Source organism: Ailuropoda melanoleuca, chromosome 10 (genome assembly GCF_002007445.2).
Source record: "Ailuropoda melanoleuca isolate Jingjing chromosome 10, ASM200744v2, whole genome shotgun sequence".
Classification (NCBI taxonomy): Eukaryota; Metazoa; Chordata; class Mammalia; order Carnivora; family Ursidae; genus Ailuropoda; species Ailuropoda melanoleuca.
This window is the reverse complement of record NC_048227.1, coordinates 16,257,612-16,272,294: the sequence shown is the minus strand read 5'-3', so window position 1 is coordinate 16,272,294 and position 14,683 is coordinate 16,257,612. Positions and strand designations below refer to the sequence as shown.

Genomic DNA, 14,683 nt, shown 5'->3' with positions numbered 1-14,683 from the left:
GGAACCAGAGTGAAGGCTCTGGGGGCTCTTGAGGGGAGGGAATAATGGATGGACTCTTCAGAACACGGCCCCTTCCGTGACTCTACCGCCCAGCATCAGCTTCAGTCGTCACCAGGATCCTAACATTGCTCAAGGTGCAAATTCCAGGGAGGACAGGGCTCCCTGATCAGCCTTCTCACCAAAGCGTATTCAGTTGAGAGCAGGTGGTGTCCTCAAAGACGAACTGGGGGGCCATCAGGATGTAAAAGAGGAGAACACTATCATCGTTTGCTGGACCACACACTCCCCACCCAGGCCCAAAGCCAGGTCTCCTCTCCTCTCCTTGACACTCAGCTGGTGGTTTAGCTTCAAGGCAGCAGGATCCAGTAGAAAGAGCCTGAGGCGGCCCCCCCGCCAAAGATGCGGATTTTGTTTTTCCCCGGCATGAACGTCTGAGCAGGTTCCGTCCCTCTCTGGGACTGTGTCCCCATCTATGAAATAAGGGGGACATGGAGAGGCCTCTCCCAGAGCGAGAGCATCTGACTGCTAAGTGCCCTCTTGCTCCTGGCTTTTGGCAGCATGCGCTGAGCATGCCCCCAGGCTTGCTTGTGCTCCCCAGATTTGAGGGGTACCGCGGGGTGCTCACCCAAGATCAAGGTCCCCGCCCGCCCGACGCTCACCCTGCGCTCAAGGGAAGTTGAGCGCCTGCCTGTGCTAAGCCCTCTTCTAAAGAAAACATGGTCCCTACCCGGAAGGGGCTCACGGTCCGCTCCGGAGGTCAGACACGTCAACAGACAGGACCGGCCGTGATAAGGCTGTGGTCAGGCTAGATGCATCGTGCTGATTTCATATGTTGCCTAAGAGGCTCCCTGTAAAGTCCCCAGGTAGAGACTGGGAGGTGGCCCCAAGAGAAGGCATCGTGTGAACACAGGCAACAAAGACGCCAGAGCTTGTGCGTGTCGGGAGCACAGCAGGCCTTCGACGGAGGGTGGAGGAGCACCAGCTTCCCTTTGAGACGAGGGCCTGGAAAGCCACGTGATGCTTACACGTCCATCTCATTGGTCAGAACTTGGTCACTTGGCCACACCTAACTGCGAGCCTGAGCCGCGCAGCCTCTGGTCCAGCTGGCCCTACGACCCGACCCGATATAAAGGGGAGGCTCTGTTTTAAAGGCAGAGGGTGAGGAAGGATATGTGGAGACAACCAGCAGTCTCTGCCGTTGGTACTTTGTTTTTTTAAAGCCAAGCTGCGTGGAGTAGGAACTCAGGGTAAAAAAAAGAGACCTGAGCTCACAGTTGTCAAGAAAGGCTTCCTGGGGAAAGTGTCATTGGCAGAATGAGTCGACTTTGGGTAGTGGATTGAGGAGAGGCAAAGGGAGAAGCGTAAGGAAAGGTGTGGTGGTCCATTCAAGGGAAAGGAGGAGGTGGGCTTAGCTTCCAGTAGAAGGACAACTGAGCAAGGCAGAGACCCCGGATGCCCGTTTGGGGGCTGGCTGTGGTCTAGTGAGTGGAGGGAATCCAAGTTGAGGGTGGGTGGGAGCAGTCAGCAGAGGCCCCCAGGACCCCAGCCCCTTAAGGAAGAGTCTGGAGGTTGTTTGGCAGGTGGCCTGGACGTGGAGGAGGCTGGAGTCTTTCTAGAACATTCAGCTAATAACTCGCAGAACACTTCTATGAAGCCATTACCCTCAGGATCAAGTCCCAACTCCCAAACGTGGCTTTAAGGCCCAGGGGAACCTGGACCCTGCTGCGGTCTCCTGCCCCCGACTTGCCGCGCTCTGGCGGGTCTGAGTGTGCTCCTGCTGCACGCACAGGCGCAGTCTCTCTAGCCTCGGGCCTTCGGGGAGCCGGTCCTCTTTTCCTTCCTCTCCATTCTCTTTGCTGGGCTCTGTGCAGCTCATCCTTTAGATTTCAGTTGAGACCCATTTCTTCAGGAAGCCTCCCTGATCCCCAGGTGGGCATAGGATTCCCTTCTACAGACTGAGTATACCCCGTACTTGTCCCATCAAACTCTCGAAGATGCTGGTGGTTCCCCCACCGCCCCCCGATCAGGGTGGACGGGCAGTGTGTCTTTTTTGTTTTCTGGTGCGTGTACCCAGGGCCCAGCACAGGGCTGGCCTGGAGCAGAAGCCCTAGAAATGTTGGGGAAAATGGCCTTGATCTGCGGAGAGATGGAGAGCTGCTCTGGGGGGAGCTGGGGTTTGCCGAGGAGAACCACAGGAAGAGCTAGTCACAGGCGGACGAGCCCAGGGAAGGAGGTGGGCTACGAGGAGCTTTGGAGCTGCTTTGTCAGGGCCAGGTTCCCCTGTGCAGGAGACACCCTGAGTCTCGCCTCCCTTGAGGGGCTGCCATTTGAGGACTGCACAGGTGGCCTTGGGGCCGAGTCAGGAGGGCGAGGTGCTGCCTGGGGTGGGCCTTGGCTCCTGAGAGGGGCCGACCAAGCTAGCCCAGCTGAGCCCCAAGCTCTGAGCCCCACTAGCCCTCCTTCGAGAGTTCTGCTGCCTCAACTAACCTGTCTTCTCTCCCGGCCCTCCCACCACTCAGCAGGGCAAGGACGTAGCTCTCATCCTGAGACCCTCGCCACACGCGGAGACCAAGGAGGTAAGAGGGCAAGAGGGGCAGCTGGAGAGGCCAGGGTCCCTCCGTCCTGGGTCTGGGGCCTGGGCCTCCTAGTCTTTCTTCTTGGCCTTTCAGATCCCTTTTGAGAAGAACTGCGGCGAGGACAAGAAGTGTGAAGCGAACCTAGAGGTGTCATTCTCCTCTGCAGGGTGAGGCCTCCAGCCCCCTGCGCCCTCCTCTTCCACCTGGTGTTTTCCTGACGCAACTCCTGGGTCCTGGAAAGAACAGGGGGCTTCGACTCCGCAGACCCCCATCTGTACTCACTAGATCTGTTCTGTGGGCCTTCGTTTCCCTCTCTGGGAATTCCAGTCCCTTGGGCACGCCTGTCAGGATCAGATGAGGTCAAATCACTCAGAGCCTGTGCCTGGGAGCTGATTTTGGTGCATTCAGTTTTCTAGCCTAGCGGACCCCTCAGTTCGGACAGCCCCCACCTCTGCTCCTGCCTCCTTCACCTGGGCCCCTGTAGCTTTGCCCTGCTCTTGCCCGCAGATCCGGAGTCTTGCGTCTGACCCCCTCAGCCAGCCTCTCCGTGGAGCTGATGCTGAAGAACCTGAAAGAAGACGCGTACTGGGTCCACCTCAACCTGAGCTTCCCCCGGGGACTCTCCTTCCGCAAAGTGGAGGTGCTCAAGGTAAGCGCCAAGGCACGGTCTGCCCGGGGCCACGCTTGTCCCCACAGCTTCTGCTCCCCTGGCAGAGCCTCGGGCAGACAGCACAGCCTGGAGATGTGGGCAGCAGCTGGCACACAGAAGCCTTAGGTCCGCAGGCGGGTTCTCGGCCTCGTGGCCCCCCTCACCCTCAGTGGGCCTCAGATCCTGCCACCAGGGAGGCTGGGGACACCCGCAGGGCTAGTGAGCGGGCCACATAGAGTGGAGACTGTGACGGAGGCTCATGGATCTGGTGACCAAAAAGGTGTACACAGATTTAGTGAGCTCTGGTTCCTTCCCTCCTAGAGGTGACCTGCGTGTTTTGCGGGGGTGGCCTGGGTTGTTTTAAATACAACTTTTACTTTTGTCAATTATGGACACAGAAGTAATACACGATCACCACAGAAAGCTGGAAATCACAGAGAGGTTTAGAGAAGACTGTCACCCCATACTCCCACAGCTCAGTGGTTACTACTTTTTTTTTTTTTAAGATTTTATTTATTTGACAGAGGGAGAAAGAGAGAGCACAAGCAGGGGGAGCGGCAGGCAGAGGGAGAGGGAGAAGCAGACTCCCCATTGAGCAGAGAGCTCGATGCGGGGCTCAAACCCAGGACCCCGGGATCATGACCTGAGCCGAAGGCAGACACTTAACCTACTGGGACACCCAGGCGCCCCAGCAGTCACTACTTTTAATATTTTGGTGTTTATCCCACTGTGTGTCTACGCACATACATATAAATTACATCGTATATTTATTCATTCTGTACTTGTTTTTACGGATTGGCATTTTGCTTTCCATTTGGTTATTTTTCCTCGTTTTTAAAACAAATGGTTATTGTGATAAAATATATATAATAGAAAATTTACCATTTTAACCCTTTTCAAGCGTACAATTCAGTGGCGTTAAGAATATTCACAATGTTGGGGCGCCTGTGTGGCGCAGTCGTTAAGCGTCTGCCGTTGGCTCAGGGCGTGATCCCAGCGTTATGGGATCGAGCCCCACATCAGGCTCCTCCTCTGGAAGCCTGCTTCTTCCTCTCCCACTCCCCCTGCTTGTGCTCCCTCTCTCACTGGCTGTCTCTCTGTCAGATAAATAAATAAAATCTTTAAAAAAAAAAAAAGAATATTCACAATGTTGTCCCACTGGCATGTGTTTGCAGAATTTTTCCATCATGTCAAACAGAAGCTCTCGATCCATTAAAAGCAATAATTCTCCATTCCCCACCCTCTGCCCCTGGTAATCTCTCATCTACTTTCCGTCTCTCTGGATTTGCCTGTTCTGGATTTTTCACAGAAGCGGAATCATATGATATTGTCGTATTATGTCTGTCTACCCCGCTTTGCATGGTGTCTGTGAGGTGCTTTTATGTGACAGCAAGTGCAAATTTGCTCCCTTTTTAAGGCTAAATAATACTCTATTGAATGGATAGACCACATTTTGTTTATTCGGTCATCTGTCAATGGACATTTGAATTATTCTCATCCAACAACATTAGATGCTTCCTCACAGGGCATCTGGTAGAGTGATGAGGACCTCGAGATCCGGAGTCAGGCAGACCTGTGTTCACATTCCTACCAGAACCCTGCCAGATGACGCACGGGTGGGACCCGGGGAATTCACCAGACTTCCCCAAGCCTCTGTCTCCTTATCGAATTCCCTCCCCGATCTGAGGCTGAGATCCGTCCTCACAGATGGTGGTGAAGATGCACGGTTCTGTGCTGCTTAGCCCAGGATCAGGGCTCAAGCTCACTTTAAAATGGTTGCTGACCGTGTGGATCTCCCTGTACCCTCGCCTGGGATCGTACAGCGCGCCGAACCGTTCCTAGCTCTCTGAACTCTTTGATCACTTCTGGATTTTCACAATCACACAGAGCATCGCGGTGAACATCTTTGGGGAAGCCTCTCTGGCTGTGACCCCGATTCTCTGCCCCGCCCCCTCTCTGACAATGTGCCCAGGCCGGGATGGAGCCAGGGCGCTGGGCCCTGAGGGTTGGTGGCCTCTGGCGACCTTGGCCTTGCCCACCAAGAAGTCTGTTCCTTCTCTTCTCCCCCCCAGCCCCACAGCCAGATACCTGTGAGCTGCGAGGAGCTCCCTCAGGTATCCAAGCTTCTGACCAGGACCCTCTCTTGCAACGTGAGCTCTCCCATCTTTAAAGCAGGCAGCGGGGTGAGTGCCTTAAGGCCCGAGGAGCCAAACCGCTGAGGGACTCTGGGCTGAGGTGGGGAGGGAAGGGTGCGGGTGATGGGGAAAGAAGCCCCCCACTCCTCCTACCCCAAAGGGAATGACAGCCTGGACTGTGGAATCAGACAAACCGGGGGTTGGGTTATTCATTTTGGGACCTTACACACAACTCCGCCGTTTGGAACTTTGTATCCTCATCTGGACAATGGGGATAAAACACCTATTTCTGGGGCTCAGTAACAGGCGTCCCTGGTCTCACAGCAGTTGGGCGTGGGGGCTGCGAGGCGCTTCCCTCCTCATTCCCCTCTCCTCCCTGCCAGGTTGCCATCCAGGTGATGTTTCATATGCTGCTGAACAGCTCCTGGGGGGACTTGGTCGAGCTGCACGCCAATGTGAGCTGGTGAGCAGGCCCCAGGCAGGCCCCTGCCACACCGCTGCCCCGGCTCGCAGACGGCCCCGCGGTCCTGGCCACGTGCTTCTCCTAACACTGCCCTCTGCCTTGCCCCCCACAGTGACAATGAGGACTCAGACATCTTGGGGAACAACGTGGCCACCACCAGCATCCCCGTCCTGTACCCCATCAACATCCTCACCGAAGAGTAAGTCCTGAGCCGCCTGCCAGCCCTTTCCTCCCACCTCCGTCTCCCCACCCAGGGCTCAGCCTCGCCTCCCAGGACTCTCCTTCAGAGCCTCCTCCTTTCCTGAGGCCCCCCAGAGAAAATTAGAACTGATTCCAGCCACAACCCCAAGAGTTTTCAACAGCCAAAAGAGGGGAGGCCCTTTAAGAGTTCTGAGGTCAGCGGTTTACTGACGGAAGAAAAAGCACATGGAGCGTTGACCTTATTTCAGACACTGTGCCCGCTGCAGTGCACAGCTGGGCCTCCCCTGGAGCTTACAGCCCCTCGTGGGGCGGCTGTGTCTCTCTCCACATGAGCAGGGAACAGGCAGGCTCAGAGAAGGGAGGACCTCACCCAGAGCTGTAGAGCTAAGAGGCCCTACTGCTGGCTTCTGAATCTGGGTCTAGTCTGACTCCAAAACCCCGTACTAGATGCCCCCCGCTTCTTCAGGGCGGGAAGAGCTGGGAGAGAGAAGGAGAAACTGCTCACACTGGCTCTTGCCCACAGAGAGCTCAGAGTCAGGTCGGAGAGGCCAAGCTCTCGTGTACACAGAATCAGTGAGTTATGGCGGGAAGGACCCATGGAGGTCACCAGTTGGATTTTCTCATTTACAGAAAAGGGTATGAAGGCTGAAAAGCAGAGTAGCTTTCTCAAGTTGGCTCAGTGAGAGGAGGACAGGGACAGTGACTGAGCCAAGGTCTCTGGTGCTTCTGAACGCAAATGCCAAACACAATGATATTGTCTGAAGTGTGGTACGAAATTAGAGCCAGGAAAGGTGATTTGGGTTGGAGGAGAGATGGAAGAGTTCATGGAGAGGAGGTAGGGGCTTGAACTGGGGTCTGGAGAATGAGGGGGTTCAGATAAGGGCCAGGGAGGAGGAAGGATGTTCTCAGGAGAGAGAATGGCATAGGCCAAATGAAGTGGCAAGCAGGTGTGTGTGTGGGGGGACAGTGGGCAGGTCTGGACGTGGGGAGCTGTGGGCCTGACCCTTGTGGGCAGCAGGGGGCCATGGGCGGATTCCGAGTGGGTAGGTGGCAGGATCAGACAGTAACATTAGGAAGGTCATTGGAAGGATGGCATGGAGAGGAAGGCAGAGGCTGGTGCCGCTATGTGGGAAATGAAGGGGCCACAGGACAGTGGAGACCCTCGTGAGGTGGGGACCCTGTGTGGCAGGGGGCACACGGCTGCAAAGGCCCATCCGCCTGGGCTCAAGGCCTGGCCCTCCACGGCAGGACGCTGGGCAACAGACTGACCCCCTCCACGAGCCTTACTTTCCAAAGGGCAACAGCAGAGCGCTGGAAGGTTACACGAGAGCATGCCTGCGTGGTCCCTGGGGGTCCCTCAGAGGCTTCCCCTGGCCCGGGCCCCTGCCCTGCTGGAGACTGGGTCCTTGTCTCCTCCTCTTTCTACCTCTGCTCTTCCCTCTCTCCACAGCAAGGAAAACTCCACACTGTATGTCAGCTTCACCCCCAAGGGTCCCAAGAACCAAACTGTCAAACACTTCTACCAGGTACGAGCCTCCGTGTGAAAAGGCCCTTCTGGGTCACACCCTTTTCAGCCCCATCCCGAGGACCGAGGCTGCAGAGACACAGCCCCATCCTCAGCGAATCCAGGGCCCTCTGCCTCATCCTGTGAGCCTTTCTAGAGAGCCTCACAGCCTCCCCTGGAGTGCCTCCCCAGCTCCTTTCCAGCACCAGATACTTTGTGGGATCGAACTTGAGAGCCGGAAGCACTCGGAGAGAGAACCTAGATTTTCACTCAAATGTTCAATGGGCCACTCTTCCAGCTAGATGCTGGGGCAGCAGTTCAGTCGGTCAGGGCCGCTGACCACTCCCCCGACCCAGTTCTGTGCCTGGTGCTTTATATATGTGGCCCCCTGTGAGTCTCACACCAACCTGTGAGAGCCCCAGAAGGCAGAGGCGTGGCCATTCCCAGCGTACAGGTGAGAAAGCCACAGCACAGAGAGGTTGAGTAACTTGCCAGGTTACACAGCTACGAAGGGGGAAAGGTCAGATCGCAGCACTTATTTGAGTACCAAAATTCACATGTTTCACCTCTAAGTGAATGATCTGTCACTTCTCGTGCCACAGGCTCGGGGCTGTAATAGCAATCTTCATTGCGGGAACAAAGAAGAGGGAGGCCAGCCCCCAAGTCTCGAGGAGTCTAGGTTCTTTTAGAGGTAACCTCAGAGAGAGGAGTAGCCATTGACTGAGCCAAGGGCAGTCTCATTTTCCTGTGGAGGAAACTGAGGCCCCAAAGAGAAACTCTTCGCCCAAGGCCGTGCTGGCATCAGGGAAGCCTGGGGCAGGAGCCCAGCAGGAAAGGGCCCCCAGGCAGGTAACCCCTTTAGAACAAAGGCTGGAGCCGTCTCAGGTGGATATGATGATGGAGGAGAGTGGCCCCTGGGGAGGTCAGGTGTCCATTTGCATAGAGAATGGCCAGTAGAGTTGGTTTCCAGTGCTGTTCACTGGGATGCCTCTGGGTTCCTGAAGGAGGTTGGCAGACTAGTCCTTTGACCAGCAGAATAGTGGGGAAGACTTGAACGGGCATGGATCCAAGCCCCAACTCTACCACTCGATCTCTGTGACTTTGGGCCAAGGGCTTAACTGTCCATGCCTCGAGTCCCTGCTGTGACAAATGGCGTTTGGAACGAGAACTTGCAGGTGTCGTGAGGTTGAAGTGGGTGACTTACTTCCTGTGGAGTGCTTGGCCCACTGCCTGGGGAGTGGGGGTTGTTAATGACTGAGGCGAGAGTTGTGCCCCAGCCTGGAGATTCCCTAGCCAATGTGGAAGCCTGCTTCGTTTCTTGCCCCACTCCTCGGGGAACCAACTCAAACCCTTTGTGCTCCCCCTTCACCCCCCACCCCATTTCTCTCTCTCGGAATAGTCATCACGGCCAGATGCCTCCAGCCGCCTCCAGCCACCTCAGCGCCCCTCCAGCCCTCGAGCTAAGCATTTGGCTCCCTGCCGCCTGGCCCGCCGCGCAGCCACTCTTGCTAAGGGCCCTGATGACCTCTGTTCTAACTAAACCCACCTCTGCGTGGAACACTGGTCATCTTTCCCGCTTGCCCGAAGCTGTCCTGTTAGGCCTTTTTTGCCACAGGGAGGTCAGCTCGGGTCTGTTGTAAGCTCAACAGGCACGGTAATCCGGTGAGAGTTGGGCAGCCGGCCCATGGGGTCTTCTTCCTCACGCTGTCCCTCTCCCCTGGGAGGTCAGGTGCAAAGGCTTCAGCCAGACCTGAAATCTTCTTGAAGCTCTGCCCTTTCAAGCTGTGTGGCTTTGGGCAGTTTACTTCACCTCTCTGAGCATCAGTTTTTCAATCAGTAAAATGGGGATGATGATAGCTCCTACTTTATGGGGTTGTTATGAGGGAAAAAGTAAGACGATGCATGTGACATTCTCTGCGTTAACACTCGACGTATAAGCCATCGGTCACCAGTGGCTGCTCTTAGCATTGTTCTCACCATCATCCAAGGAAGGTGATAGAGCACAGCCATTCCAGTCCCTGGAGGCCCAGCCTGGGCTCAAATGCCAGCTCTGCTATCCGATCACTTTGGACAAATGAGTCTCCCTGAACCCCAGTCCTCCCCTCTGTGAAATGGGGATGACAGTGCTCCCCGCCACATTGGAAGCCCCAGAGAAATCAGAGAGATCCGGCATTCAGTGAGAACCACAGGAGGCCCAGCGCACTGAGTGTCCCAAAAATGGTGATCGTTCTTACCTGTGTCTCCCCACGCGCCCCATCTTCACACCGCCCTGGCCACAGGCTGCTGCTCCTCGCTGGCTCCCCTGCCCGCCCCACATCACACCCGCTCAGGGTGCCTCTCTGCCCACAGTCCGAGTCCCCCTCCCAGCTCGCAGCTCTGCACTGTGACCCCCTGCTCCCCCAGCACGCTGGGCCCGTGGCCTGTCACTGCTCTCCGCCGGGATGTCTTCCTAGCATCTTTTTGGGCCTTTTAACAGCCCTATGATAGAATGAGATACAAGTCACAGTCCATATGATTTACCTGCTGTTTTAAAAAAGATTTTATGTATTTATTTCAGAGGGAGAGAGAGATGGGGGGAGGGGCAGGGGCAGAAGGAGAAGCAGACTCTCTGCTGAGCAGGGAGCCCAATGTGGGGCTTGATCCCAGGACCCTGGGATCACGACCTGAGCCGAAGGCAGCTGCTTCACTGACTGAGCCACCCAGGAGTCCCTCGATTTACCCACACTGATTGATTGATTTACCTACTTTTAAAGAGTACAGTTTAGGGGCCCCTGGGGGGCTCAGCCCCTTAAGCACCTGACTTCAGCTCAGGTCATGACCCCAGAGTCCTGGGATGGAGCCCTGAGTCAGGTCCCCTGCTCAGTAGGGAGTCTGCTTGCCCCTCTGCCCCTCCCCCTGCTTGTGCTCCCTTTGTCTCTCTCTCTTAAATAAGTAAAGCAAATCTTAGGGAAAAAAATAAAGTGTGTAGTTCAGTGGCTCTTAGTAGATTCATGAAGTTGTACAACTGTCACCACAATCTAATTTTAGAAGATTTTCATTGTTCCAGAAAGAACCTTTATGTAGGGGAGGAATCCTACAGTATGGGGTCTTTGTGACTGGCTTCCTTTGAGTTCACTTGGTGTTTTCAGGGGTCATCCACATTGGAGCCCAAGCCAGTGCCTTTTCACTCTTTTTTATTGCCAGGGAATGTTCCATTGTGAGGTAGGCCGCGTTAGATTTGTCCGATCGTCGGCTGGTGGACACCTCGGTGGTTTCCACTTTTTGGCTTTTATCCACTGTGCTGCTTGGCCGTTGCCACACAAGGTGTGGTGTAGACCTGTTTTATCACACTTGGGTCTACACCTAGGAGTGCAGTCGCTCCTCTTGGGGCTTTGTCTCATTGTGTTCTAAAGTGTATCACTTTCCCCCAAGCCAGCATCACCTCAGGGGTGCTCAAAAGCACCTCTTTCCTCAAGCCAAACTTCCAAGTCTGGGTGAATGTGTCCTTCCTCGGTGCCGGCCCCCCCACCTCTGTAGCTTCTGTTCTGTGTTCTCTGGTCTCCTGGGCCCCCCTGCTGTCTGGACTCCTCGTCTTCTTGCAGCTGTTGGCACAGGCTCCCGGCCTGGATCTCGGCTTGCCTTGCCCCCTTCTTTCCGCTCCAGGCCTGCCCGGAGGGAGCCCCCAGAGCCTGCCCTCCTCAGCTATCTTCCGTGACTCACCATTGCTTAGTTGAGGGTCCCCTGATTTCTGGCCTTGGGCCTCCTGGGCACATAATCTCATCTCAAGTCTCCTTTCCAGATGTACGTCCTACCTCTCTGTCCCAGGCCCCCAACCTGCCACTGTGTCACACTCGCCTGCCCCTGTCCTGTCTCCCCGCATTTTCACTTCCCGGTGCCTTCCCCCATCTTCGTCTGTTCCACTCCTCTTTGTCTTCCACGGTTAAATTCAAATGCTGCCTCTGATGCTAGACCTTTTCAATTGAACGTACCTGATATCTTGCAAGCATCCACAAACGTTTGTCGAGCGACTAATGGTAGAGCCTCTCCAACCGGGTATGAATTTCCCTGCTTGGCCTCCCTGAGCTGATCGGAGGTGCTGCTCCAGTCACTTTCTTCTCTGCTTCTGGGTCTTCCTGCCCTCGCACAGTTGGCCCTTACATCTAGAGGGTACTTGGACTTGTTCCTTAAATCATTCCAAGGCACTCGCCAAAGTGAGTCCTTCCCAACCTGCATTGTGCAGACAGTTTTCACATCTATCCTTGTTAAGCGCCCTTCGTTCTTTCTTTCGCTCAAACAACGACTTTTCTGGAGGCCTGCTGTGTGCTAAGTAGTGTGTCAGGCAGCAGGGACTTGCCAGCGAAAGAAGCCACAGCTGCTGTCCTCACGGAGCGCGCAGTCCGCAGACAGACAGACCCAGCTGCTTTGCCGTCTTGCTGGAGACGTGAAGCGCTGTGGGGACACATGGGGGGGAGCCGCCCTCCCCTTGGGGAGTCAGCCTAGCCATCAGAGATGCTGCTTGAGCGGTACCTTGCTGGGTGTGGGAGGGTGTGCCCCGTGGAGAAGGCCCAGAGCCACATGTAGCCCACGCTGGCACTTCGAGGACGAGCTGTCCTTGCCCGGACCTCAGCCAGGGAGGGCTGCCTCTGGAGGGGCGGTTGGAGGGGTGGCTGGCATTTAGGGCTCTGCGGTCCTGTGTCCTCTGTCCTAGGTGAGGATTCAGCCTTCCGTCTACGACCACAACGTGCCTGCCCTGGAGGCCGTGGTTGGGGTGCCAGGGCCTCACAGCGAGGGGCCCATCACACACAAGTGGAGCGTGGAGATGGTGAGTATGGCCCAGAGGAGGGAGAGACACCCAGGTCAGTGGGAGTGAGCTCACAAAGGGGTACAGGTGTGTGGGAAGGGAGCGAAGAGGGATGCATCGTGTTGGGCTCAGTGATTCTGAATCTCCCAAGAGCCGGGGGGAGTGAACCGGGTTGGCCCAGATGCGGAGAGCGGGGAGGGAGGCCACGTCCTAGCCTTAAGGGGCCAGTGTCCTCTCTCTGCTCTGGACTAACCGGAGACCCTGTCTCATCATTCCAGGTGCCTCCTGTGAGCTGCCATCCTGAGGATCTGGAGACGCTGCCCGATGTGGCTGAGGTCAGGGCCCAGGGGCTCAGAAGTTGGGGTGGGGGCCGCCAGAGTGCAGGTGGGCAGACAGGCCTCTCTGACCCCTGCTCTCTTCATTCTTGGCAGCCTTGTTTGCCCAGAACCAAGTTCCACTGCCCACTTGTCTTCAAGGAGGAGATCCTCGTCCAAGTGACCGGGACGGTGGAGCTGGTGGAAGAGATCAAGGTAGCACCGGTGGCAGCGGACGCTGTGGGTGGGGGGAGCCCCAGGGCTGAGCAGTGGGCTTCCCCACCAGATGGGCTTCCTGCATTTTTCCTGACTACCCGGCTGCAAAGCCCTGATATTTCCACAGCGGCAGGTGAAAGAGAACTGTGATCTGCTTGAAATTGGCAGGGCTGTCTTCATGGGCCTATGCCGGTTCTTCTGGGTTCTCGGTAGGAAGTAGTGCCTCCTAGAAGTGGGCCGTGGGCCGTGAGGACGCCGCGGTAGACAGCTCATCAGCTCATTAGCCATGGCGCACGCCCCCAGGGCCCAGTGTCCTCGGCTTCTCACCCTCCGTCAAGGTGGGGTGCAGACGTCAGCGGGCTCTGGCCCTTGCTCTCCCCGGCCTGACGTCCCCCGCCGTCTCACAGGCCCCGTTCACGCTCAGCCTCTGCAGCTCCCTCTCCGTGTCCTTCGACAGCAGCAAGCACTTCCACCTCTACGGCAGCAACGCCTCCCTGGCCCAGGTATGGCTGTGCCTCTTCAGGAACCTCGGGAACAGAGGTCAGCAGAGGCTCTGGGGAACCCCAGGGCAGAGCTAGAAGAACTAGAACCGGAAGCGGGAGGGCCCCTGAGAGGTCTGGGCTGGGCCCAGAAGGAAGAGCTTCTCAGAGCTGCTGGCCTTGGCGAAGGCTGTGATGGATGCCGTGGGCTCCCCGCCACCACTGGGGGGCAAGCAGGCCACAGGGTCCCCCGTCTGAGATGTGTCGGGCAGAGATCAATTTAATGGCAGCTCAGCAAAGGGTCGCCACCCTGTGCCCACTCTGAACACGACGGGGAAAGCGCTCAGGAAGGCGCTCAGGAAAGCGCTCGAAGCCCAGTGAGGAGCAGCAAGGAGTGAGTGTGGGGGCCCAGGCCACCCAGGCAGAGGGCGGCTTACAGAGCAGGAAGCTCGGAGCAGGGGAAGGGAAGCTGCACCTGACGAGTGAAGCCTAAGCCAGATTCTGGAAGGTTTTGTGTGCTGAGCTGAGATTCTGGCATTTTCTTCTGGGCTTCGAGGAAGCCATGTCAGGGCTGCCGGTGGGCCGTGTGCATGTTGGCCGGCCTGCTCGGGTGGCAGCCCGAGGAGGTTCACTGGGGAGAGGCGTCCGGGCCAGCCTGGCGATGTCGGGAGGCAGTCCCGACCAGAACTCGAAGACCTAGCCATTCACAAGCATGTCAGAGGTGGGAGAGCCTGCCCCTTACACCCCCGCCTCTCCTCCTCCAGGTCGTCATGAAGGTGGACATCGTCTATGAGAAGGAAATGCTCCACGTCTACGTGCTGAGCGGCATCGGGGGACTCTTGCTGCTGCTGGTGATTTTCGCCATACTCCACAAGGTGGGAGCTTCTGCGAGCCACGGGCCTGGCCGAGACAGCCAGGCTGGGGAAAGGGGTTTCGCAGGAGTCAGGGCGGAGAATATCGAGATCAGGGAGCGGTAAAGCGAGAGGCGGCCTCCGCCCACTCCCTCCTTCTACCCATAAGTCTCAGGAGGCCCAAAGAGCAAGTGAGACTTCCCCCAGCCCTCCACCAGGCACTGGCAGGGCCAGGACTGGGTACCCAGGGAAGGAGGGAGCACCCACGTCTCAAGGGCGGGGCACTGGGACCCAGAGAGACATACCACAGACATGCTCCCTGCCTTTGGGGGGCTCACAGTCTAATGGGGAGACAGGCGCACACGTGATAAGGGATCTGCTCAAGGGCCTGTGTACTGGAGCCTCCCTTTGGCTGGGGGAGTCCGGGAGGGCCTCCCAGGAGAGGAGGCATTTGAGTTAGGATTGGAAGGAGGAGTCACCAGGTGAAGAATGCCGAGGGCAGATGTTCTGCATGA

At 56.8% G+C, this 14,683-nt stretch overlaps 1 protein-coding gene across 6 annotated transcripts in view; it reads left to right on the top strand.

Annotated features, from left to right (window-relative positions):
- The window catches only part of ITGAL (integrin subunit alpha L), a 40,292-nt gene that overhangs the window by 23,139 nt on the left and 2,470 nt on the right, over positions 1 to 14,683 (top strand). For 3 of the 6 annotated variants that reach the window (XM_002924790.4, XM_034670124.1, XM_034670126.1), the window contains 12 exons: positions 2,520 to 2,576; positions 2,670 to 2,743; positions 3,084 to 3,225; positions 5,298 to 5,408; positions 5,744 to 5,823; positions 5,936 to 6,022; positions 7,475 to 7,550; positions 12,216 to 12,329; positions 12,587 to 12,643; positions 12,740 to 12,838; positions 13,246 to 13,341; positions 14,082 to 14,192. In XM_002924790.4, the coding sequence (XP_002924836.2) occupies positions 2,520 to 2,576; positions 2,670 to 2,743; positions 3,084 to 3,225; positions 5,298 to 5,408; positions 5,744 to 5,823; positions 5,936 to 6,022; positions 7,475 to 7,550; positions 12,216 to 12,329; positions 12,587 to 12,643; positions 12,740 to 12,838; positions 13,246 to 13,341; positions 14,082 to 14,192 (1,104 nt within the window). The other 3 variants (XR_004628414.1, XM_011231762.3, XM_034670125.1) reach the window with 3 other exon arrangements.